This window comes from Saccopteryx leptura, chromosome 7 (genome assembly GCF_036850995.1).
Source record: "Saccopteryx leptura isolate mSacLep1 chromosome 7, mSacLep1_pri_phased_curated, whole genome shotgun sequence".
In the NCBI taxonomy this organism is placed as follows: domain Eukaryota; kingdom Metazoa; phylum Chordata; class Mammalia; order Chiroptera; family Emballonuridae; genus Saccopteryx; species Saccopteryx leptura.
In genome coordinates this window covers 33,180,008-33,207,951 of record NC_089509.1, presented here as the reverse complement: position 1 = coordinate 33,207,951, position 27,944 = coordinate 33,180,008, and the positions used below count along the sequence as shown (strand labels likewise).

The following is a 27,944-nucleotide window of genomic DNA, read 5'->3' as shown; positions in this document are numbered from 1 at the left end:
ACTACACAGAAAACCCAGGAAATCTGCAGAGGGGTCCCAGAAGTATTCAGCAGAATACTCGCACACACACTTATGTGAAGAAACTACTTGACATTGGAGAAAGAACTACCCCAAATAATTAGAGGGAAAAGTGCCTGTCACTCAGGGTCATACTAGAAAAAACTGTCAACCTAAAATTCTATACCCAGAATAGCTTTCAAAAGCAAAGCAAAATTCAGAGATCTATTATAAAGCAATGTGCATAGTTATCAATACTATAATGTGCACTTAACTGTTAAGAGGATAAATTTATGTTATGTGCTTTACCACAAACAGAAACGGTGAAATAGACATGCAAAAGCTGAATGTATTCATCACCGGCAGACCAGCATTATAAGAAATGTTAACAGAAATCCTTTGGTAAAAAAGAAAATACCACCAGATGAAATCTGGATATAAGACAAATTGATGAAAGGCAGGAATAGTGATAACTACAGGGACAAATATATACATCTTTTTCATATTATTTTCAAGTATTTGAAAACTAATTAGTTGTTTAAATAAAAATAATAAGAATGTATTATAGGGCTTATTTATGAAAAATGTATGAAAACAACAGCAAGGGCTAGGCAGGGAGAAATCGAAGTACACTGTTGTATTACACTACACATGAATGTTACATCACTTGGAGGCAGAATAATATAATATAATCCCCAAATCAAAGGTTCTCAACTTTGGCACAAGTGACATCCTGGATAAGAATTCTTTGTTTTATGAGGCTTCCTTGTACACTGTAGAATGTGTAGCAGCACTCCTGACCTCCATCCACGAGATGTCAGTAGCATGCCCCAAGGTATAAAATTAAAAATGCTTTCAGACATTACCAAGTGTCCTCTTGGAAATATGTAAATCAGACCCTATTTAGAGTCACATTCCTAAAACAATCACTAAAGTTATTGCTAATGAGCTAAAAATGGAAAAAATGCAATCACAAAAAGGCCGAGTAAGAAGAAAAAGGAACAAATAACAGTAAAAACAGAAAATAAAATGACAGAGTGAAACCTAACCATATAAAAAAATCACATTAAGTCTCAGTAAAATAGGAATGGGGAGAACTTACTCAACTTAATAGCTAGTATCTACAAAAAACTACAATATCATAGTTTATGGTGAGAAACTTAAGGCGTTTCCACTAAGACCATTTACAAGGTAAGAATATCCCCTCTTACCACTTTGTTTCAACATCATACTGGATGTTATAGCCTAGCTAATGCAATGAGACCAAAAAAATAAAAAAAGAAAAAGAAAAAAAAAGAAATAAAAAATATACAGACTGGGAAAAGACCTAAAATTGTCATTGTTTACTATGACAGGATCATCTATGTAGAAAATCTGAAAGAACTGACAAAAAAAAAAAAAAATGGAACCAATCAGTGATTTATATAGTAAGGTTGCAGGATTCAAGGTCAATATACAAAAGTAAATCACTTTCCTATAAATCAGCAATGAACAAGTGGAATTTGAAATTCAAAACATTACAGCCCTGGCCAGATAGCTAGCTCAGTTGGTTAGAGCTTCGTCTGGACACACAGAGGTTGCTGGTTCAATCCCCAGTTAAGGCCCATGCAGGAACAGATTGATGTTCCTGACTGTCTCTCTAAAATCAATCAGTAAAAATAACTACCATTTACATAGGCAACACCTCAAATGAAATATTTAGGTATAAATCTAACAAAATATATATAATAGCTATGAGGGAAGAATCATAAAAATCTGAGGAACAAAATCAATGAACAAGCCATGGCCCAATAGCTCGGTTGGTTAGCACGTCATCCCAATATGCAAAGGTTGTGGGTTCAATCCCTGGTCAGGGCACATATACAAACCGAATGATGTTTCTGTCTCTCTTTCTCCCTTCCTCTCTCTTTGATATCAATAAAATAAGATAAAAAAATTTTTTTAAATCAAAGAACGAAATAAATGAAGATATTCCATATTCATGAATAAGAAGACTTAAAATTGTCAAGATGTCAGTTCTTCCCAACTTCATCTATAGGATGGGGCAAAAGTGGGTTTACAGTTAAGTATATGAAAGTTTATTTTTGTATTATTATTTAGTATTGTATTATTTTCCATATGAACAACTGTAAACCTACTTTTGCCCCACCCTGTATATAGATTCAATGAATCCCAATCAAAATCCCAGCAAGTTATTGACAAATCTATTGACAAATTATTCTAAAGTTTACATGGAAAGATAAAGTCCTACATTAGCTAACAAAATATTAAAGAGGAGCAAAGTTGGAAGACCAACACTGCTGAATTAAAGACTTATAGAGCTACAGTAATCAAGACAGTGTGTATTGGGAAAACAGATCAATGGAATAGAACAGAGAACCCAGAAATAAACCCATATAATTCTCTCCTTTTTGATAGAGAAGCAAAGGCAGTATAATAAGAGCATTTTTTTTCAACAAATGGTGCCTGATCTGGACGGTCACATGAAAAAAAATCTAGACACCAACATACCCTTCACAAAAATTAAAACAAAACAGAATCACAGACCTAAATATAAATTGCAAAAAAAGTAACAGGAGAAAACCTGATGACCTTAGGTACAGCACTGATGTTTTAGATACAACACCTAAGGCATCATCATGAAAGAAATAATTAATAACATCTCACCAAAGAATATATGCAGACAGAAAATAAGCATAGGAAAAGATGTTTCATTTCATTTATCATCAGGGGAAACAAAACTAACATGAGATACCACTGCACATTTACTAGAATGACAAAAAATCCTGAACATTGACAATATCAAATGCTGATGATGTGGAACAACAGGAACTTTCATGCATTATTGGTGGTGATGCAAAATGGTATAGGCCAGTTTAGAAGACAGTTTGGAAGTTCCTTACCAAACAAAACATGCTTTTACCATACAATCTGCAATTGTGCCCCCTTGGTATTTACTCAGAGGCTGAAAACTTAAGTCCACAAAACACCTGACAATGAATGTTTACAGCAGCCTTACTCATAACTGTCAAAATCTGGAGGCAATCAAGATATTCTTCAGTAGGTGAATGGATCAACTGTGATATATCCAGACAAGTGGAATACATCATTCAATGCTATAAAAGAAATGAGCTATCAAGCCACGAAAAGAAACAAAAGAATCTTAAATGCATATTACTAAGTGAAAGAAGCCAATCTGAAAAGGCTACATATTGTATAATTCCAACTATATGACATTTTAGAAAATGCAAAACAATGGAGACAGTAAAAATAAACAGTGGTTATGGGGGGTGGAGCCCAGAGCAATAAGCAGAGCATCAAAGATTTTTAGGGCAGTGAAAATACTCTATATACCATAATGATGGGTACGTGCTATTATACATTTGTTTAAACCTATAGAATGTACACTAGGAGTGAACTGTAATGTAAACTATGGACTCTGGGTGATCATGGTTTGTCAATATAGTTTCATTAATTGTAACTAATGTACCATTTTAGTAATATAGATGCTGACACATCAAGGAAGGTGATGAATGTGTGGAAATGGGGGTGTATGGGAAATCTCTGTCCCTTCCCCTCAACTTGCTGCCTAAAATAAAAGTCCTAATTTAAAAAACCACATTAAATGTAAAAGGTCTAAACACCACAATTAAGAAACAGATAATGCCAGATTAGATTTTTTTAAAAATCCAATTATAAGCTCCCAATAAATGCACTTTAAATAAAGACACAAATAGGTTAAAAGTAACAAAAAAAAAAAACAAGATAAAAAAAGAAAGAAAAAGATATAGCATGATAACACTAACTAGTCAGAAATATTTATACTTGAGTGTGGCCATATTAACATCCAACATAGATTTCAGACCACTGAAAATCACCAGGGATTTAGAAGTTTATTTCACACTGTTTAAGAGGGTCCATTAGTCAAGAAGATATAACCACCTCACTCATTTATGCACTTAACAACAGAGCTTCAAGATACATAAAATAAAAACTAATGTAACCTCAATGATACACATATACCCAATTAAGAGATTTTACTACCACATTCACAATAGTAGACAAAATACGATACACAGAAAATCAGCTGACACAGAACCATTTAACGTGATGTGACTTTTACCCATCAAAGGCAGCATACAGCTTCTTTACGTGTTCAAAGGGAAAATTTACCATGACAAAATACACCTGAACCATATTACAAGTTTTAAAAAACTTTTAAGAATTTGGCCCTGGCCAATTGGCTCAGCGGTAGAGCATTGGCCCGGCGTGTGGAAGTCCCAGGTTCGACTCCCAGCCAGGGCACACAGGAGACGCACTCATCTGTTTCTCCACCCTTCCCCCTCTCCTTTTTGTCTCTCTCTCTTCTTCTCCGGCAGCCAAGGCTCCATGGGGGCAAAACTGGCCCAGGCACTGAGGATGGCTCCATGGCTTTCACCTCAGGAGATAGAATGGCTCTAGTTGCAGCGGAGCATCGCCCCTTGGTGGGCATGCCCGGTGGATCCCGGTTGGGCGCATGCGAGAGTCTGTCTGTCAGCTGCCCCCTTCTCACTTCAGGGAAAAATACAAAAAACAAACAATAAAACCCCATAAGAATTCAAATCATACGAACTATGCTCTCAGACTATGATGCAATCAAGTTAGAAACTGGTAACAGAAAGATCTCTATGAAACCATTAAATATTTGGAAACTAAATACAGGAAGTCCGTGGAATAGAAACAAGATCTGTTCTATAGGTTTGAAAATGTCTTAAATATTTATATGCACAGAAAGGTGAAAATAAATACTATGTTAAGACAAAAATGTCTAAGTTGCATTCAGAGGTAAATGTACCTGTTCCAACTTACACACATATTCACCTTGAGAACAAACCTATAGCTTGACTGGGCGGTGACACAGTGGATAGAACATCAGACTGGGACACAGGTTCGAAACCCCAAGGTCGCCAGCTTGAGCAAAGGGTTACTCGCTCTGCTGTAGCCCCCCCACCACTCCTGTCAAGGCACATACAAGAAAGCAATTAAAAAATAACTGAGGAGCTGCAACAAAGAATTGATGCTTCTCATCTCTCTCCCTTCCTGTCTGTCCCTCTATCTCTCTCTCTGACACACACACACACGAAAAAACTTACAGAATTTATCTGTAACCTGCGGACTGCCAGTAATGTATTTCTAAACAATCACAGAACAAAGAGATTAAAAGGGAAATTAGTATCTTAAGCAGCACTTAGAAATTTATAGCACTAAACACATATTAAAATAAAAACAAGGTCTCAAATCAATGACCTTAAGAAACTAGAAAAAGAGCAAATTATTAAATAGAAAAAGTAGAAGGAAATAAAATCAAAATGGAAATCAATGAAATAGAAAACAAAATCAGTGAAACTGATAAACTTCTAACCAGATTAATCAGGAAAAAGAAGACATAAATTACCAATGTCAGAAACAAGAGAGGAGAGAATATTATGAACACCTTCATGCCAGTAAACTCCTAGATGAAACAAAGCTCATATTGAAAGAAATGATTAACTTTATATCTATCAAAGAAATTGGAGTTAAAAAACTTCATACAAAGACATTCCAGAGACAGATGGCTTCACTGGTGAATTTTACCAAATATTTGAGAAAATAATACCAACTCTAAACAAATTTTTCCAAGACATTGAAGTGGAAGGAATACTTCCCAATTCATTCTATAAAGCCAGTATTACTGATGACAAAGCCATAAAAAGACATTACAAGAAAACTACAAATACTCCTTGTGAACAAAGATGCAATCACTGTAAACAAAAATTTAGCACATAAACCTGACTGTGTAGCTCAGCTGGTTAAAGCATTATTCCAACAAGCCAAAGTTGAGGGTTTGGTCCCCAATTAGGGCATTTAATCAACCAATAAATGCATAAATAAGTGGAACAACAAATTGATGTTTTTCTCTCACTCCCTCTCTCTAAAATCAACATTTTTTTCAAAATTTAGCAAATGGAATCCAACAACATAATAAAAGGACAATACATGACCAAATGGGGTTTATTCTAGGAATGCAGCATTGGTTTATATTCAAAATCAGTGTAATTTATCAAGTAATACATCAAAAAGAGAAAAACAAGTATAATCATCTCCATACACAAAAGAAAAACAAACACCATTTACAAAACCCAACTTGCCATTCCAAAAATTTTTAGAAAACTAAAAACAGAAGAGAATTTCTTCAACCTGATGAAGGGCATCAACAGAAAAACCACTATTACCATCATACTTAAGTGAAATACTGAATACTCTTTCCCTAATAGAATTAGGAGCAAGATAGGGACTTCTGTTCAATACTGTACAGGGAGTCCTAGTCAGTGTAATAACCAGATGAGAGGGAGGCAGGCAGCAAGACAGAAAGACGGAAAGAGTGGGTGAGCATCCAGACTGGGAAAGGAAGAAGTAAAACTGCCTTTATGCACAGACCCACATGATCTCTATATTGGAAATACACAAAACAAAACAAAAAACACAAACCCTTCTAAAACTAATAAAAGTAAGTTTAGCAACACTGCAGGACACAGGATCAATATACAAAATCAACCATTTCTATGTGCTAGTTCAAACACACTTAAATTAAATTACAGATTAATCAAGACAAAGATCCCATTTCAATCTTTGGCAAAGTCTTCACCTAGGTGAGAGCAAAGTTAGGCTTCTCAATTCTAGCAAAAGAATTTTAGTTATACAACTCATATGCCTAGTATTTAAAACAAACTGCAATCTTTTTTCATTTAGCACATTTAGTTTTATTTTTATTTTTTTGAGAGAGGGGAAGAAGGGGGAAAAGGGGGAGGGGAGGAGAGGGAAGGGCTAGCACATATCTTTTCAAATATTTCATTTTTTAATTACTTGTGTTATTTTCTATCTAAGAATCCATGACAGAGTTAACTCTTTAACCAACCCTATCTTTCAGTCTTTCAACTACAAGGCTGGCACTCAAACCGAGTATAGACTATCCAGTTCCTCCTTAGAAAGCCCAGATATCAGCATTTAGGGGAGAAGTCCAAGGCAATGGCTCTCAAACTTTAGTGTGCTTTAGAATCACTAGAAAGTCTCATTTCAAAATATACTGCTGAGCCAAACCACCAGAATTTCTAATTCAGTCGGTCTGAGGTGGAAACAGACAATTTGCATTTCTAACCAGTTCCCAAATGACAATAAAGCTATAAAATGGGGGACTACACTTAGAATTACCACTCTGAAGTACAGCTACTAAGACAATAGTCCTCTAGAAGTTATAAAGCAATGTGATAAAGTAATTTTGTGTTCTAAAACTAATGATTTAAAAATAGTGGCCCTGTTGTTTGACTAGGTGGTAGCACAGTGGATAAAGCATCGGACTGGGAGACACAGAGGACCCAGGTTTGAAACACCGAGGTTGCCGGCTTGAGCGTGAGCTCACCAGTTTGAGCGCAGGGTCGCTGGCTTGAGTGTGGGATCATAAACATGACCCCATGGTCGCTGGCTTGAACAAGGGGTCAATGGCTCAGCTCTAGCCTCCCCATCAAGCACATATGAGAAAGCAATCAATGAACAATTAAGGTGCTGCAACAAAGAATTGACGCTTCTAATCTCCCTCCTTCCCGTCTGTCCATGTCCGTCCCTATCTCTGTCTCTCTCACTTAAAAAAAAAAAATAGTGGCCTTGTTTCTCTACATCTTTCTTTTATTTAATTTTTCTAGTAGTTCATTTTTATTATACTTGAAAAAAGTATTAGCAAGCTATGAATTATTTTTTTAAACATGCCTTTCACCACAATTTTTGAAAACTATTAGCCTAATGAACATGGCATCCATCATTCCTCTACTATTCAAAGTACCATCTTTGTAGGTAAAGTTATATTTATTTCCTTAACTTTATCTCCCAAAGAGATACATCAGCTTTAGCTAAAAGTCAATAAAACAAAAAGTCACCTTATTAAGGTTTCTGTTTTTCTGTAAAACTGTACAGTGTGTCCGTAAAGTCACGGTGCACTTTTGACCGGTCACAGGAAAGCAACAAAAGACGATAGAAATGTGAAATCTGCACCAAATAAACGGAAAACTCTCCCAGTTTCATACCTATTCAGTGCAGTTCGATGTGGGCTCACACACAGATTTTTTAGGACTCCTTAGGTAGCTGTCCCATAGCCTCTACAGACTCGTCACTGACTGATGGCCTACCAGAACGGGGTTTCTCCACCAAACTGCCGGTTTCCTTCAACTGCTTATCCCACCAAGTAATATTATTCCTATGTGGTGGCGCTTTGTTCTAAACGCGCTGATATTCACGTTGCACTTTGGTCACGGATTCGAACTTAGCGAGCCACAGAACACACTGAACTTTCCTCTGCACCGTCCACATCTTGACTGGCATGGCTGTGGGCTGCTCCGCTGTATACACGGTGTTATGTCATCATCTGCACATGCGCACATGCTGCCACATCATCCTACAGAAACTGGGAGGGTTTTCCTTTTATTTGCTGCAGCTTTCACATTTCTATCGTCTCTTGTTGCTTTCCTATGACCGGTCAAAAGTGCACCATGACTTTGCGAACACACTGTATTTAAAGATATTTATCAATTAAACAGGTAAGTGCCATTTGCAATAAATTCCTATTAGAATTTAATAACAGAGTAAAGATTTTTCTCATCTGAAAAACAGCTATGTTAAATTTTAAATAAATAAGAATTGAATCACTCAAAGCTTCTTCTTCCTTTTTAACTACCTGTGGGAATGTAAAATAAGCAATGTGAGCGAAGAGGCTTTAACGGCTGGAATAACTGATATTGCAAGTAAAAACATAAAAGTAAAAGCAATCTTATTGTGTCAAAATATTTTACCATAAGCATTACTGTATAATTCTAGAATATTTGACTCATAGATCAACTTTTGGAGAACTCTGCTACAAGTTACATAATACTAAGTTGTTTCACTTGACATAGTAGCAAATGTTTACTTTTTAATCAAATTATTAGGGTTTTTGTTTTGTTTTTAGCCAGAGAGAAAGAGAGAGACAGAGAGACAGAGAAAGATAGGAAGGGAGAGAGATGAGAAGCATCAACTAGTAGTTGCAGCACTTTTAGTTGTTCATTGATTGCTTCTCATCCGTGCCTTGACTGGGGGGCTCAAGCTGAGCCAGTGACCCCTTTGCTCAAACCAGAGACCACTGGGCTCAAGTCAGTGACCCCAGGGTTTTGAACCTGGGTCCTCAGCATCCCAAGTCTACGTTCTATCCACTGCGCCACCACCTGGTCAGGCTAATTATTGGAGTTTTTTAAACTATTTTAAATTGGAAATTTCCTAATGCTGATTAAGACCATGACCTTCAACATTAACACTAATTGAGGAAGGTAACAGTAACATAAATGTACTTGATTTTAAATGTTCATGATACAATGGAAATGAGCATTAGTAGAAAAAATTTAAAATAGTAAGCAATAAAAATATTGATATTTGGCTTTAAAAAGCATTATCTGATATTCCATTAATATACAAATTAACAGTCATTTCTGAAATTATTTTGCATTCCTTGAATACTAAGAGTAGATAGATAACACAAACAGAAAATTTCAAGATACCTATGTATGAAAATAACCAAGAATTAGATCACTGGTTATGAAAAACCAACAACAAAGGCTAAAATAGACTCATTCACCAGATAAATTACACAAAAAGAAAATAGGTATCTCTTCCAAAAAAATTGTGCCAGGCTAGATAACTTCTACCCTGAAAAAAGGCTTGCAAAGTAATTCCTCCTAAAACTATCATATTTGAAATGGGCAACAGGCAAAAATTTATTGCCATAAGTAAATAACTATGAAGCAAGTATCTGAAGAAGAGAAGAACGCTCAGAATTTATCAATATTATCCTGGAATTTTAAAAATGATACTGCATCTCCTAACCCCATCTGAAAATGTCATTTAAATACATCAAAGACCTAAGGTGTGTTAAAGCAAACAACAACAATAATAACGAGTACTGCTCTAAAACAGAGCTTCTTAAATCCTAATGTGCATTCAAACCACCCACGTATCTTTCTAATTTTTAAAATGCAAATTTTGTTTCATTAGATGTAGGATGTGACCCGAAATTTGGCAATTTTAAGGTGCTCTCAGGTAATACCAAGGCAAGCTTTGAGTAGCAAGGTTCTAAGCTGTGTAAGCATCTCATAAAGGGTAAGGTATCTTTGTGGTATAACCACTCTGAAAAACAACCTGATAGTTTATTTTGAAGTTAAACCTTTTAAAATATGCATACCATATGATCAAGCCATTTCACCTCCAGGTACTTAACCAAAACAACTGAAAGCAAATGTACACAGCAGCTTATCTGTAATAGCCAAAAATCAATCAACAGATAAATTGTGGTATATCCATAAAATGGAATACTACTCAGCAATAAAAAGGAATGTATTATTGATACATGCTATCATATGTATGGATCTCAAAACAATTATGTTGAATGAAAGAAGCCAGACCAAAAAAGAAGATAAAACTGTGATTCCATTTATATAAAAGCCTAAAAAACACACACTACTACTTTACAGTGACAGAAAACAAGTCAGTATTTGCCTAAAAGTAGAGCGACTTATAACAGGGCATGGAAGTGATAGATATGTACATTACCATCACTGTAGTAATGGTTTCACAGGTGTATACAGATACCAACATTTACCAAATTGTACACGTTAAGGATGTGCACTTTATGTCAATTATACTTTATAAAGATAGCTTACAAATACAAAATTCTGGCTAAAACAATGTCACAACTTATAACATAGGTAATATCTAATTCTTTGAATATTCCATATAGTCCTGTGACATGTAATATATAACAAGAAATGTATCTTTGGTCTTTGTCCCCTTTCCTGCCAAGAGCTCCTAAACACTTGGAATTTCCTGTGATGAGTGTTAAAGTGCCTTGATATTCCTAATAAATCCCTTTCAACTACACCAGAGTTCAAGTTAGCGGGGTGACTTTGGGAAAGTACCTAAATTGGGGGCTAGTTTCTAGGAGAACCAATCCTGACGGGCTGGAACTTTCAGTCCCACAGTCTGATCTCTGGGAAGGGAAAAGGGGTTGCACATTGCAGCTCAATCAATAGTAGCCAATGAGTTCATCAATTATGCCTATGTCATTAGGCCTCCATAAAAAACCCAAAAGGACTGGGCTCAGAGAGCTTCCAGCTCAGTGAACACAGGTACTGGTAGAGAGGCATGCTAGGAGTGGGAATGGACATTCTATGCCCATCCCCCATACACTGCCCTATGCATTTCCTACTATCTCACTGTCCCTGAGTTATATCTTTTTATAATAAACCAGTAATCTAGCAAGTAAATGTTTCTCTGAGTTCTGTGAGCTGCTTTAGAAATTCATTACCCAAGGAGTAGGTCACTGAAGCCTCTAATTCAGTGGTTCTCAACCTGTGGGTCGCGACCCCGGCGGGGGTCGAACAACCAAAACAAGGGGTTCCGATGGCTTTAGGCAACCCCTGTGTTTTGGTCGTTCGACCCCCGCCGGGGTCGCGACCCACAGGATGAGAACCGCTGCTCTAATTTATAACCATATTCAGAAGCACAGATGACAATCAGACTCCAAACTGGATTTTCGATTGGCATCTGGTGCTATCTCCAGGTGGATAGTGTCAGAATTGAGTTGAACTGCCAGACAATCCGCTGGTGCCAGAGAACTGCTTGGTGTGGGGGTGGGGGGAATCAGAATAAATATTAGAATTAGGTATATACAAGAGTATGCCTATACTAAGAATAAGAGCCTCCTTCTTTGGGGGGAGGTGACAGTAAAAAGGGACTCAAAGGCCCTTTAGGATCTTTCTTAATTCCATGGAACTACTGAGAACATACTGTATAGTAAGTAGTTATGGAAGTCAGAGGTGATCCAGTAATAAAAACAACAAAACAAAGTCACAGTACATAAAATTAAAATAGAAATTGATAGCTTTTTAAAATACAAGCAATAACAAGTTATAAGGTATAATAAAAGAGATATTTACAATAGCAACCAAATAGGTAGAATTCTTAAGAATAAGCTCAACCAAAAATGCACAAAACTAACAAGAAAACTGCTCCCAAAATATATATAAGTACAAGTACATGTCAACAAAGACAAACCACATTCCTAGGTAAGAAGTCAACATCACAAGACTGTCAATTCTCTATAAGCTTATTTATAAAGGTATAGTGAATCCCAATAAATACAATGTTTATTCCTGGAGTTAGACAAAATAATTATAAAGTTCATATGGAAAAATAAACAAGAAATAATAAGAAAAATTCTGAATAAGAGCAATAAGAATGGGATATGTGACTAACTCTACCAGGTATTTTTTAGAAAGATAAAATAATGAAATTCTTAACGATTAAAATAGTCCCCCCTTTTCTTGCACAATGAAACATAACAAAAAGTTAAGAAATAAGCACAAATGCTTAAGGACATTCAAATATGATAAAAGTGACATCTTAAACCAGAGAGAAAAGATTTTTTTTTAAATGGTGTTTGGATAACTAGATATCCATTTGAATTAAAAAAAAAAACGGATCCACAGATCAATGCATATTAAAACAATCCATACAAATTCCAGAAAAAAAATCTGAGGTAATTAAGGACCCGAGAGAAGGGGGGAAATGCCTTAACTTTCATTCAATAACCAGAAGCATTTATTAAGAACTGAAAACTTTCGCCCTGGCCGGTTGGCTCAGTGGTAGAGCGTCAGCCTGGCGTGCAGAAGTCCCGGGTTCGATTCCCGGCCAGGGCACACAGGAGAAGCGCCTGTCTGCTTCTCCACCCCTCCCCCTCTCCTTCCTCTCTGTCTCTCTCTTCCCCTCCCGCAGCCAAGGCTCCATTGGAGAAAAGATGGCCCGGGCGCTGGGGATGGCTCCTTGGCCTCTGCCCCAGGCGCTAGAGTGGCTCTGGTCGCAACAGAGCGACGCCCAGGAGGGGCAGAGCATCGCCCCCTGGTGGGCGTGCCGGGTGGATCCCAGTCGGGCGCATGCGGGGGTCTGTCTGACTGTCTCTCCCCGTTTCCAGCTTCAGAAAAAATACAAAGAAAAAAAAAAAAACCACACACACACACAAAAAGAACTGAAAACTTTCTATTTTGTCTTTTTTAATAGTCTATTTAATGCCATATTTTTTGAATTTTTAAATGATTTGATCATTTACACTCCCTGCTCCTCCCAAGTAGTGTTTCCTAAGCACAAGAAGTCTGTGATATGACTTACAGAGATAATGTTGTATTAGACAAGTCATTCAAGCATGAGTTACAGTGTCAGTAGCTTAAAGTTCAATATCAGTCAATCAACAGTATTTGTTATATAAAGTATTTTTAAACAGAAACATACATAAAACAAGGTTATATATGCATTCATTGGTTGATAAAAATAGAGACCAGAGGCTCACAGGAACCTAACCCTGTATTTCCTCTAGAAGTGATAGTCTAGTCATTCATGGTTCACAGCAACTCTATAGGTGTAGAACATTACTGCAAAAAATGAAAATCCACTGTATATCTGTGTGTGTGTGTGTGTGTGTGTGTGTGTGTGTGTGTGTCAGGGCGTACTTCTTATCAGTTATACACATACAAAAAAAGTTTGAAAGCTAATGAAATAAAGCACAAGAAGAACCCCTGAAAGGCATGGTAACATGGCAAGGCAGACAGGAAGGGATCATGAACACACATGCTAATCCTTTATTCCTACCTAGAGTTAGAACCAGCCATAAATTGTGATTTGGTTGATAAATCTAGGATAAAGCCTACACATGTACTTTAGAAAAGCTGATGTGTGGCCAAATGAGAACCACTATTCTCTCTCCTAAACTGTGTGGCTCTCAAAGTGAGGTAGCTGGACAAGCAACATCAGAATCACCTGGGAACCTGTTAAAAGTGCACTATCCAGCCCTGGCCGGTTGGCTCAGTGGTAGAGCGTCGGCCTGGCGTGCAGAAGTCCCGGGTTCGATTCCTGGCCAGGGCACACAGGAGAAGCGCCTGTCTGCTTCTCCCCCCCCCCCTTTCCTCTCTGTCTCTCTCTTCCCCTCCCGCAGCCAAGGCTCCATTGGAGCAAAGATGGCCCGGGCGCTGGGGATGGCTCCTTGGCCTCTGCCCCAGGCGCTAGAGTGGCTCTGATCGCAACAGAGCGACGCCCCGGAGGGGCAGAGCGTCGCCCCTGTCTGACTGTCTCTCCCCGTTTCCAGCTTCAGAAAAATACAAAAAAAAAAAAAAAAAGTGCACTATCCTGGGCCCCATTCCAGACCTACTCAATCCTACCTACACTCTGGATATGGTGACCAGTGATCAGTGTTCTAACAAGCCTTCCAGTGATTCTGATGCATGCCAAAGTTGGAGAATCACTGACCTAAATCTTCTGTATTTCTTTTAGAGGTATTCTGAAAGCCCTGGTAAATTCTGCTAAGACGGCTGAGGCTATTTCAAATAAAACTGAAGGGTAACTACTACCGTTACCCTATTGAAGCACCTGAATAGACAAGCTTCTTCCAACTATTTAGTTTCTTGATGGAGAGTGACCCCTGTGCTTTAAACCAAAATAAGTAAAATCTACACATTATTTGTATAATCAAGCAGCACAGTTTCTTTAGGCCATCCTCTCCATTACACAAAGTTTTTTTCCCCTGAGAATCTTTAAATAGCATCTTATCCTAAAAGGTGAATCTACAGTAGACCACAAAAAATCTTTCAACCCACTAACAACTCTCCTGGGCAATACATACTTCCCATTATAAAAAATAAAGATATGTCTACAAAAACAAAGCAAAAAAACCAAACAAAAAATAATCTATGGCATTCTAGCATATGGACATAATTTAAAAACTAATTTGTAAAATTTAACCCAGCCTGACCAGTGGTGGTGCAGTGAACAGAGCACTGACTTGAGATACTGAGGTCCCAGGTTTGAAACCCCAAGGTTGCCAGTTTGAGCACAAGCTCTGGCTTGAGCATGGGATCATACATATATGATCCAAGGGTTATTGACTTGAGCAAGAGGTCACTGGCTTAGCTTGAGCCCCCTCAGGCAAGACACATATGAGAAGCAATCAATAAACAACTAAAGTGATGCAACTATGAATTGATGCTTCTCATCTCTCTCCCTTTCTGCCGGTCTCTCTCTCTAAAATTTTTTTAAATTAATACAATAGTATATTATACGCAATTAGCTATGACATGACTTCATATATATTCTTGTTCAAATCACGTCCCTTATGTCCATTTCTAAAGGACAATAGCAGATATTTTTCATTCTGTCAGCAAATGTTTAGTGAGCAGCTACCATATCTCATTCACTGTACCAGATAATAGATATAAAGGTAGTACATGGAGCTAGTCACTGAATGTAAATATCACAAACTACATTGGAAGTCTAAGAGTGTGGAACATCCAGTTTACCAATGCGCTCTCCTGATCCAAGTTGCTATTTAAGGCCATCTATAATTGTTAAAAAAAATACAGAGACATGTCACTTAATCAATAGTTAATCTAACTTTAATGTTTTATATATAGAAAAATAAATAAAAGTCTATGCCCAATGCAAGGCTTACTGACAACCAAATTCCTACATGGAAACAACAGGTTACAGTTTGACATTCAAACTCTAAACAATTCATCAGAGATTTTGCCAATTCTCAATTTCTCAGAGATTTCAAAGGTAAGAAATGTAAAATCAAAATTATCTGACATTATGACTGTAGATGAAGAAATTAAGAATAAGGACACATATCACTCACCTATAAAATGAATACAAGAGGATAGGCATCGGTACACACACAACCTAACAACAGCTGCACCTGTACAGTGTCTGAGGACAGAGGGAAGGAAGGATGATTACCTTTTTATGTGTATAATTTTCTGTTACTAAATTATTTTTAAATCATGTGGGTCTATTATTTTTCAATTTAATAAAGCTAGAAATGTTAAACTATTAAGAGGACCACTCTGTAAAGTATGTGACTATCTAATCACTAGGCTGTAATTGAATAAGAAAAAAAGGCTAGACAATGTCTTAGACATGAAAATAACATACTGTACTGTTTACAGCAGCATCTTTTTTAAAACAATGGGAATCAAGTTTGTAGCCTGACTACATATTTGGGACAAGAATGACACAGAATGGGATTGTCATTTGGGCCATGGAGAGTCTTCTGAGGGACTCTGAACCACAGGTCACAAATCCCCAGAACATTCAAAGAAAGACCTGAGGGATTGCCAGACTTGGGTGAGAAAATAATCCTTTCTTTTAATTCACTAACTTCTAACATATTTAACATTTCCTTCAATTACTAAATGTAGGCAGTAGACCACAGTCGTACTAGTAATACTTAACAACACAACAGAAATCATAGATTTTTTAATTGTCACAATGGTTGCACTTGTTGAAATACCTACTGTTCATACTCATCACTACTTCAAATTTAAGATAAAAAGACCAAACTCTAGATCCAGTTATCAATGTGTTAACAAATACATACATTAAACAGTGCTTTAATATTAATAACTTTCAATATAATTGGTTTATTTTATTCATTCAAAACGTCATTCTGAGGAGCTTCACCAGACAGCCAAAGGAGTCCAAGTCACAACAAGATTAAGAAACCTTGGATAATAGTGCTCAATTCAAAGGCAACAGCCCCCATCTGGAAACTGAGAGAGGAAACTATTCTTTCTTGTTGAAAGAATAATTCTGGGATTATTTCACTTGAAATGCTACCAGAAAGTAGTGGGAAGATTGATTAATAAACTGCCTTATATGTCAGCCCCAAACAACCAGCTATGTACAAACCAGATGTCAAAAACACCCCCCATAAACCTGTCTGAGGACTCAAACCCATACAGTCCGGCTCAGAACACATGTACTTAACCACTATCCTATACTACTTCCCATAGATTGGGAATTGTTAGTGACATTGGTGTCACCTGCTGCTGAAGGGCCCAAAGCTGCCGTGGTTCTTGGCCTTCCCAAACCTTGACTGTTCACCGCTTCCTTGGTGTCTGTGAGACTACCTCCAGGAATGTTAAAGAAACCAAATTTGGTTTCTGTTACTTGAAAGCCAACAATGATCCCACCTGTCAAACAAGAGCAGAGATGTAACAAACCTTGGATATCATCTAGTTCTCAATGCACTCATTTTAGGGATGAAGCAGTACAGTGGTGAAGATAGCCCTGAAGCAATGCCCCAGAGAGCCTGAGTTCAAATGTCACCTCTACGGTGTTCTAGTCTAGGTAGGGATAACCTTGAGTTCTTCTTCTGGAAAAAAGATAACAGAAGCCACTCATACTAGTGCTATAATGAGCTCTAAACCATCTACTGAGTTTAACACGTGCGCAATACACTCACTAACACACACTCAATAAACATGAGCTGAGATGGTAGTGAGGAACAATCTGAGGCTCAGAGAAAGTATGCAACTTCCCCAGATCATGTGGCCACTTAACAGAACTAAAACTAAGAAAACAGATTTCACACTTGCACTTCAATTCTTTCTTCTTCATCAGTGGTGGTCAACCTGGTCCCTACCACCCACTAGTGGGCGTTCCAACTTTCATGGTGGGCGGTAGCGGAGCAACCAAAGTATTGTAAAAAGATAAAGAGTTAATTATAGTAAGTTGTTTTATAGAGATTTATTCTGCCAAACTTAGCGAAAATCCGACATAAAGTACTTGGTAAGTAATTATTATTATAGGTTTAACTTGCTATAACTCTGCTTTATAAATTTTATAAAGTAAAGTTACTTTCCTACTTTAAAAATCACCATTACTGTGGAACCGGTGGGCGGTTAGAAAATTTTACTACTAACAGAGATACAAAAGTGGGCGGTAGGTATAAAAAGTTGACTACCCCTGTTCTACACCATCCTTCAAACTGCTGGGCCTACAATTCAAAACTATAATCTGGTATAATTCTACCCTTTTTTCAACCTAATCTCTACTCCAACAATTTTATTGATTCAATCACCAAATACTGACTGAGTGCCTTCTATGTTCTAAACAGTATCTAGTGCTGCAAATATAGCAGGAAAGAAAGGAAGAGGAAGAAAAGAATAAAAGACATCTGCAAGTCCAAAAAGGAGAAAAGTGCTAAAAGAATGACATACTCAGAAATGACAGACTGCTACCCTCCTCAGGTTTCTATCAGCAAGGGAATACCAGGTTAAAAAACATTTTACATGAATTTTCCTTTAGTCTAGACTAGAGGACATCCATATAGCTAGTTTTAAATATTTCTGAACTACATCTTTGCTTCAACATACACCAAACCTAAAAGCCCAAACTGTTAAATCACTCTCCAAGGAGCCTTCTCTAAACATTCCAGTAACAGTGTTCTCTTACTCTCTTAACTACACTGACGTTTAACTTTTTCTAATGCTCTTTTAATGTCTGCAAGGCTGATTACCCTGGTAGTTTCTGTTAACTTTCCAGATATGTTTTTGACCTCAATGATTCAAGTTCCCTGAAGTGAAGATCTGTCTCATAGTCTTTTAATCCTAACAACACCTCAGCATACAGCCTTACACATACTGATTTACAGATCCCCTTAAATAGTTTCTCAATATCTTATTTAGGAAACATCTGGCACTTAGATGATACCTGGCTGGTACTTGCTTTTGTTGAAAGAATAAAATGCTTAATGTTTTTACAATTATCAGTTTACAAAATTGAATTTTATATCCTCTCCAGAACTCTCCCCTCATTGTGAAACATAAAATATACTTGTGCAAAAAAACCCTTTGAAATGGTAGAAAGATTGAATATATTTTTACTGTATCATTCAAAATGTCACTTAAAATATTAAAATGCCAAAAATCAGGCAATTAGCACGAGGGAAAAAATGCCAATTTAATCAGTCTTGACATTTTTCTTTAAAAATAAATGGAATCATGTACTTCCTGTAGATTTTGGTTCACTAGTGTAAAGAGATCTTACACAAATCTGCATATACCTAAGAGAAGGGTAAATAACACAAGACAAAAACTAATACTGCAACCATACTTATGTACAAAAAAATCTGTATTTAAAGAGTCCTCTAACTCAAGGGAGATAAAACATTAGAATTCAGGTACACACAGTACATCAAAGTAAGAAACCAAAATGAATCTCTGGAAGAATAACCTACCAAATTCTGCCAATGAGTTACATACAGACATACACACACCCGCACAGTTGGTGTTTCACAAAAACATAGCTCTTGGTATAGAAAAAGAAATAGCATGACCAGGCCATGGCGCAGTGGATGGAGCGTCGGACTGGGACACAAAGGAACCAGGTTTGAAACCCAGAGGTCGCTGGCTTGAGCAGGGGTCACTTGCTCTGCTGTAGCCCCTGGTCAAGGCACACGTGAGAAAGGAATCAATGAACAACTAAGGTGCCTCAACAAAGAATTGATGCTTCTCAACTCTCTCCCTTCCTGTCTGTCCCTGTCTCTCCCTCTCTCTGTATCTCTGTCACAAAAAGGAAAAAGAAATAGAAGCTGACTCAATACTCAGTAAACATTTACCAAGCATATATTATGTGCCAAGCACAGTTACAGGAACTGAAATATATTAAGGAACAAATCATGAAAGATCCCTACCCTTATAGAGATTACATTCTACTAGAAGGATATCTAAATAACAAAATAGAATAATTTCCCACAAATTTATTATACACATAGGATACAAATAAACATGTAGGTAATGGTACCAACATAGGAAAAAGCAAAATTAACAGACTTACATGAAAAAAGAGGAAATTTGAAAAGCCAAGAACAAAGCTAGAAGAAAACTACACTTCTTACTAAATTTTTTTTTTTATTCAGTGAGAGGAGCAGAGACAGAGAGACAGATTCCCACATGTGCCCCAACCAGGATCCACCCAGCAAGCACACTAGGGGGCGATGCTCTGCCCATCTGGGGCATTGCTCCATTGCTCAGCAACTGAGCTCTTCTTAGCGCCTGGGGCAGAGGCCATGGAGCCATCCTCAGCACCTGGGGGCCAACTCATTCCAATTGAACCATGGCTGTAGGAAGGGGGGGGGGGGAAGAGAGAGAGAGGGAGGAAAAGAGAGAGAGAGGGAGGGAAGAAAAGAGAAGAGGAGAGGGGTAGAGAAGCAGACAGGCACTTCTCCTGTGTGCCCTGACCAGGAATCAAACCCAGGACATCCATACACCGGGACAATGTTCTACCACTGGGCCAACTGGCCAGGGCCTAATTTAATATTTCAACCAAATCAATATCATTTTGGGGAGGGTTCTAATATTATAAAAAATGTATTATTTACAAAAACTATAATTAGTAATAATTCATAAGATAATTTGAGGTTCTATAAGAAGTCACTCTGAAGAGTCTCATTTCTATCCCTGCCAGTTACTAGCAGTGAGACCTTTCAATTTCTTCATCTATAAAATAGAAACAACAACACTTCAAAGGACTGTTACAAGAACTAAGTGAAAACCAAAAATTAGAAACAACTCAAATACCTAACCACAAATAGATGGATAAATATACTGGTTGTGGGCATAAGTAGGAATACACAAAACAGTTTATTCTTAAAGTATTATTTCTTACAACTGCAAGTCTACTTCTGCCCAGCCCTGTATTATAGTATATAACAGGGATCTCAAACTCAACTCAGCATGTGGGCCGCAGAGCAAGATCATAGCCGTTCGGCAGGCCGCACTAGGTCTACAAAAGGCAACTGTTACGCAACACTTTTCTCACTGCAGTTGAAAACAAAAAAAAATCAGTACAACAAGCACAATCGTACATGCAGTTTACTCAGTGTCACAAAACGACCAGAAACTGTAGTTCGCATCACAACTGCTGTTAACTAAGCTAATATCTAGCTAGGATGCTAGAGAAATGAAAAATACAAGTAGGCCCCTAGGCTTACTTAATTTTATCCAAAATATTTTGAACTTCGTGGATTAGTCTGCGGGCCGCGAGTTTGAGACCCCTGGTATATAAGTTCACTGAGATACTATTAATAAAAAGGAATGGAATGATAAATACAACAAGGATGAATTTCTGATGCAGTTTTCTGAGCAAAAGAAGCAAGACAATAAAGTATATATGATTTCATTTATGCAAAATTCTAGAAAAGGCAAAACTAATCTACAGTGAGAGAAACATCTGTGGTTGCTCCGTACTACTGGTGGAAAGAGACTGATTTGGAAGAGACTTTTTGGGTGTTTACAATGTTTCTGTATCTTGATTGTGGTGTTTCCATCAGTGTACACATATGTCAGAATTTATCAAACTCTATACTGTAAATGGGTACATTTCATTGTATGTAAATTATACCTCAAAAAAGTTGATTTTAAAAAGGGTTAAATACGTCTGACCAGGTGGTGGCATAGTGGATAGAGCTTGAACTGGGACATGGAGGATGCAGGTTCAAAACCCTGAGATCGCTGGCTTGAGCACAGGCTCACCAGCTTGAGTGTGGGGTCACTGGCTTGAGCGTGGGATCACAGACATGATCCCATCAATGCTGGCTTGAAGCCCAAGGTCTCTGGCTTGAGCAAGGGGTCAACTGCTCTGCTGCAGCTCCCCAGTCAAGGCATATACGAGAAAGCATCAATGAACAACAAAGGTGCCAAAATGAAGAATTGATAGTTCTCATCTGTCTCCCTTCCTCTCTGTCCCTATCTGTCCCTCTCTCTGACTCTCTCTCTGTCTCTGTCAAAAAAAAAAAAAAAAAAAAAAAAAGTTAAATAAAATAATAATGTAAAGTTCTTGTCACAGTACCTGGTGCACAAGAGGTATTGCAAAAGAGATATATAAAAACATCAACTACCATTATACAAAACTCATGGGGCAGTAGCAGAAGCTCTGGGCACCTGACCTTTCTGGTTGTTTAGCTTCTAAATAAATGTAAGTTTACAATATTTGACCTAAACCAAGTAAAATAAGGAGCACTACAGAGATCAAGTTATAGAAAGATGTCAACTGGCAGATCTTAAGCAAAACACAATGAAAACAAGAAAAAGTAATAAAAAAGATGCCTGCATGTCCAAAAGAAAAGAGAAAGCTAAGAGAATGATATGGTCAGTAATAAGAGTGCTACCAATGCCAAAGAATACCTAGATTTCTTGCAGCATTATTTACAATAGCCAAGATGAGGAAGCAACCTAAGTGTCCACCAAAAGACAAAGAAAATCTCTCTCTCTCTCTCTCTCTCACACTCTCTCTCTCTCTCTCTCTCACACACACACACACAATGAAATATTACTTGGTCATTAAAAATGATCTGCAACACATGGATAGACCTAGAACCGTGATTGCGAACCTTTTTATAAAAACCGCCCTGGAGGGACCAGGTTGACCAGCATTGCAAAAGTGGGCGGTTTTTATAAAAAGGTTCACCATCATGGGTATTACACTATGTGAAATAAGACAAAGAAAAACACTATATAATTTCATTTATATGCAGACACTAAAGAGCAAACAAAACAGAAACAGACTCACAGATACAGAACTGATGGTTGTCAGAGGGGAGCTGCCTGGGGGGACTGGATGGAAAAGGTAAAGAGATCTAGACTCGGTACAAATTGTCAGTTACGAGAGAGTCACAGGAATGTCAAGAACAACATAAAGCAGTGGTCGGCAAACTGCAGCTCGCGAGCCACATGCAGCTCTTTGGCCTCTTGAGTGTGGCTCTTCCACAAAACACCACGTGCAGGCGCTACCTGGATAAGGAATGTATGTACCTATATAGTTTAAGTTTAAAGAATTTGGCTCTCAAAAGACATTTCAATTGTTGTACTGATATTTGGCTCTGTTGACTATTGAGTTTGCTGACCACTGACATAGAGAATATAGTCAATAACAATGTAATAACCGTAGTGTCAGGTGTGTACTAGACTTTTTTAGTAAGTTACATAAATGTCTAACCACTATGCTGTATATATAAAATACCTAACCATTATGTTGAAAGGAATACAATACTGGTCAACTGTAATTGAAAAAAAACTTTAAATAATTAAAATAAAATTACAAAAAAAGAAACACCTTGATTACCTCATCTAAGTATTATCAAAATGTAACTCAAAATTGAGTCAATGACTATACAAAATCTAATGACAGTCTAAGCCCTACAGAGAAACAGTCCTAATTTTATTGCAGTGGAGGGGTATGTCCTGTAAGGTTTTTAAGTGTAGTCAAAGGATCTGCCAACCAACTAGAAAAGGGGTCATGGTCATATTGTGGACAGTTTAGAAAAGTCAAGCAAAATTATAAATTCATAAGCCAAGGTTTTTCTTGGTTTTTATTTTACAAGTCTACATGATTAAACAATCTGAAGGTAAGTGATTAGAAACGTGCTGACAATCCAAGCTGAATTGAAAATACAACTCAAATGAAACAAGACATTTGTGAAACATATTTTACTGCTGCTTAGAACTGCTTATCAAGGCAGAACATTTTTTTAATGAACAAATAATTCTATTAAATAACAGAAATCCTGTAAATAAGACCAGCACTGAATTGGCTGCCACTCATGAAAGCACAAGCCTTCTGACTTGTAAGTTAATTTTAAAAAGAAAAAGAAAAAACTAGTACTCCATTTAGACATTTTTGGAAGCAAAAGACTACACATAAATCTTAACTGTCAGGGTTTGGTTAGTTTTGTTTTAATTTTAAGAACCTCCACTTGTAACATTAGAGAAACAGAAAAGACAATAGAGTCTAGAAGTCATGGGTTACAACTCCACTTCTATCAGAATTTGGATTTCTTCTCCCTTAAGACTGGGTAGATAAAGCAGGGTTCTGAAAATAACCCAACTGTAGTACTTATGCACTGGATTGAAAACCACAAGTTTTAATAAAAAGTTAGTACTCATACAAAATTGTGAAGTACTATATTTCTTTTTAATTTAACTAAACTGCAAATTTTCTTCCTAAATTCAAATAATACCAAGACACATGCAGCAAACAAACGACCTAAAGCAATAATTAAATATAGTATAACGCTGATCGTTATTTGCAAAAAAGTACCGTATCTTCCAGGGGCTAACTGTTCATTATAGAACAAGTGTCTTGATTTAAGTTTTTCCCAAACCAAAATAATAGGATCCAAATAATTACATACAATACTATTGATATTTGAAGACTCTGAAGCCATGTTTCTTTTGGGATCAAAACCCATAAAACAACACTAATAGAAATTTAACACTATAGAATACAGAGTTCTGTTGTTTCAAGTTCAATGGATTCTTGTATACGCTATAACTTTAATTATCTTTCCTACGAAAAAGGAATAAATTTCATTCAAAAAACAAAGAGAATTTCCACATGACTTAGTTCTAAACTTTCAGCATAAAATTGGGTTTTCATCTTATTTACTTAAAAGTTTAATATTAGACCTGATAATGCAGCCATATTCATTTTCTACTGAAAAAGCAAAACTTTCAAGCAATCACACACCAAAGAGAACTGTGATTAAATCAGAACAGAAAATAGTAACAGGGTAATATAATGAGGTCAGAACTCGAGCAGCCAATGAAAGGCATAAAGCATTTCCTGCAATATTAATAGTCAAAAGAGAACACCAATCACAGAAATCTCGAGCCTTCTTTTGACAGTCACAGAAGCTAGAGAACCAATCCACGAACACCCGGGGTTGACAATAAGGCGGGACCGCAGGTTCATTGAAGAAATTCTTGAGGGTGCAGTTACTATGAACTTCGCATACAAGTAACACCACTCGAGTCATAAACACTGTCAAACCAGATTAAATTCAACAGTATGCAAAACAACCCATCAGAGAGAAAAAGCAGCATTTTTGCCGAAATGCGCTATATTATCAAAAATTCAACTGTCAATTTAAAGGCATTAGGTCCTCAACTTCTGAAAGACACCCCTTGGATGACAATTCTCGGGGAGGCGCATGGGACAGCATACGCCGGCAGCCCGTCGCTGGACATCCCGGGCTCCTAAGTGTGCGCGACGAGCGGGTGCGCTCCGAGCGAGGCAAGCAGAGCTGTCCCGCTCCCTCCGAGACACCGAGCTAGCGGGTCCAGGGCTCTCGAACGCTACACCCCGCTGGGCAGTCGCGGCCCCCGCCACCCCCGTCGCAGTGTCGCACCGCCTCACCCCCTGCACCAGCGCGGGGAGGGGAATGAGGATTACCTCGCTAGGAGGAAGATGTTTGTTTTGAAAGCGTTTTATTTTCCGTAAGTCATTTCAAATGCAAAACTAAATTTAAAAGTGAAGAACAAATCTTTCCCAGTCAAAGGATCCCTAGCCCATTAATTAACCCACTACGGAGGAAAGTAAATTAATTTTTCTTTTCAAATTTAAGAGGTAAACAGAGGCCCTACGCCAAGTGCGGCCAGAACATTCCCTGCGCCATTCCGGGCCGCCGCTTACGGCAAGGCCCCCTTACGGCAGCGTAAGCGGCGCTGCGAGCTAATCACAACACTTGGACGCAACAACATGGCGGCCGCGGGCGGGCGCTGCGCCGGCCGAGAGGGTTTACGCTACTCCGCCGGCGTAGCGCCTCATGCGTTGGAGCGACAGCGGCGCCCTCCAGCGAGCGTAAAGCGCGCTGTGAATGGCGAGGCCCGACTGACAAAGGGGAGGGGGGAGGAAGGGAAGGGGGGGTAATAAACACTCGAGTCCCTACCGATTCCTCCTCCTTCTCCATCCCGGTGGGCATCTGGGGCACGGCCCGGTTGATGGAGACGCAGTCGTTGAGATCAGGCATGTCCTTGCCGCGGTAGATAGGCAGCGGTTTGGCGGCGTCCAGCGCCCGCGCTCGGAAGGAGAGTTTACTCATTGTCTCCCCGCCTTACAGGAACAGCCCGGGCGGCGGCGGCGGGGCGGGTGGGGAGGGGGGGAGGACTCCCGCCGCCTCCTCCACCTCCTTCCTCAGTGCAGCGCGGCCGGCCGGCTCCTCCTCCTCCTCCTCACTGCCCCCGGCCACAGCATGGGCGCCCACCCGCCCGAAAACAGCCCCCTGCCGCCCGCAGCCGCTTCCACACACTAGATCCGCCGCTCGCCCGCCCGATCCGCTCCCTGCGCCATGGCCAACATGGCGGACATTACCACAGCGGCGGCGAGCGATCCCGGCAGCCCGCGCGAGAGCGCGCCCCCGCCACGGGAACGCGCCTCGCCCTTTCCCTCCCTCCCTCCCTCCTTCCTCTCCCTTCCCCTCCCTCGCCTGCCCACCCACTCTTTCCGCGGCTCGGCCGGCCCGCGGGAGCTGGCTCAGCCCCGGGCTCCTGGGGGGGAGGGGGGGGGGCGGCGGTCCTCCGCTCGGCGGCCGGCGCTCTCGCCGGGTGGCAGGTGCCAGGTGCGCAAGTTCACCCGCGCCCCGAGCGTGCGCCTCTGCCTCCGCGGCCCCGACAGCCCGCTCGCTCGCTAGGCGCCCGGGAGGAAGGCGCAGGGCAAAACAGCCGCGCCGAAATCCGCGAGTGTACCAGAGTCTGCGAGCGGGAAAGGAGGGGCACTGCCGGGGTTGTCACGGCCACCGCCGAGCCTGTTCTTATAAAGCGCTTATCTCCACGGCGCCCGCGCCGGCTGGTTTGCATCCTCCCATTCGCACATCGCCGGGAGGAGCGAAAGGTCGTTTCCTTCTGCCCGCAGGGGTGCAGACCTGCAGGGACTCGCCCACTCACAAGCCCACGCAGTCCCTGCCGCCTCCCCCGCGTCCTCTCTTTAGTACCTGACCGAAAGATCTCTCCAAGGTGAGGCATCGTGCTCATCCTTCGCGGGGAGGATGCTAATGGCAGCAGTGAGGGTTAATGTTCGAGGCTGCCGGATGCAACAAGTGCACCTGAACCTGTCACCCAAACTTGACAGTTATTTAGTGGATGGTGGATGCTCTCTATCCACTAATATCGTTGTAGATTTCAACAATATTAAAGTTCTTTAAAATTAAACAGAAGGTTTAACTTAGGCAGCAACATTTCCGAGTGGCAGATAGGTGTAAAATATTGGGTACTGTGGAAGACGAAAAGAAGTTTGAAATAAAAGTTTCTGCCCTTAAGGAAGGTTCACGTTAAAGGGATGACAGACGGGGTTGGAAAGACGAAAAGCAGTAAGAGACGTAAATGGTTGAAGAATGGGGCAACTGGAAAGATAAATGCCAGCAAAAGGCAGTGAAATACTTGGAGAAAACTACACAGGAGCTAACACAAGGCAGTAGCACACGACTTAGCACCAAGTGAGTTGTACTGGCAATAACTGCCCTGAGAGTTCAGAAAGGCGACAGTGCCTTATCCTGAATTGGTTAGACAACTTTCTGAGGAGGAGGGAAAATCAACTTGACTCAAACATACCAGTAATTGTTCATATCAACCTCGTTAGCCAAGGTTCTTGGTTAGTCTTTAAGCATTCCAGTTTTCTTACAGAATTCCTGGGAAGACTATAATGCATTTCACCATTTGCTTTTTTTTCTTTTTAAATTTATTTGAGAGAGAGAGGATTTTTCTTTTTAAATTTTAGAGAGAGAGGGAGGGAGAGGGAAACATGGCTTTATTGTTCCACTTATTCTCGCATTCATTCGTTGACTCTTGTATGTGCACTGACCAGGGATCAAACCTGCAACCTTGGCCTATTGGAAAATGCTCTCGACTAACTGAGCTACCCCACCAGGGCGCCATTTTCTAATAATTGATAAATACTCTGCCTAGTTCAGAGAAAAGGAAATGATTTGCTGAAGTCCAGAAGTGAAAAAATTGATTCCTAAAGCCATTTTTAAATTTTTTTTTAAAATGACTATCTCTTCCTCCATTACCTCCTACTTATTATCCACTTCTTCCCCTCTCTTTTTTTCCTCCTTGTCCTCCTCCCTTTTCTTTCCACTTACCCCTTGAAGGAAAAATGGTAGATATAGATTCCTGTCAGTGTCTAAATAGCCTAACCTGCTTGGTCCAGGGAGACTTCGAGCATTGTTTAGCTGGGCTTGAGTGTTTTTCATCTACTTT

The 27,944-nt window shown here is 39.2% G+C and overlaps 1 protein-coding gene across 2 annotated transcripts in view; it reads right to left on the bottom strand.

The window, feature by feature from the left end:
- The window catches only part of EPC2 (enhancer of polycomb homolog 2), a 131,825-nt gene extending 105,728 nt beyond the window's left edge, over positions 1–26,097 (bottom strand). The window contains exon 1 of one of the 2 annotated variants that reach the window (XM_066345434.1): positions 25,640–26,097. In XM_066345434.1, coding sequence (XP_066201531.1) covers positions 25,640–25,792 — 153 coding nt within the window. In that variant the 5' untranslated portion in view covers positions 25,793–26,097. The remainder of the gene's footprint in view (positions 1–25,639) is intronic. The other variant, XM_066345433.1, reaches the window with a different exon arrangement.
- Positions 26,098–27,944: the final 1,847 nt, after the last annotated feature.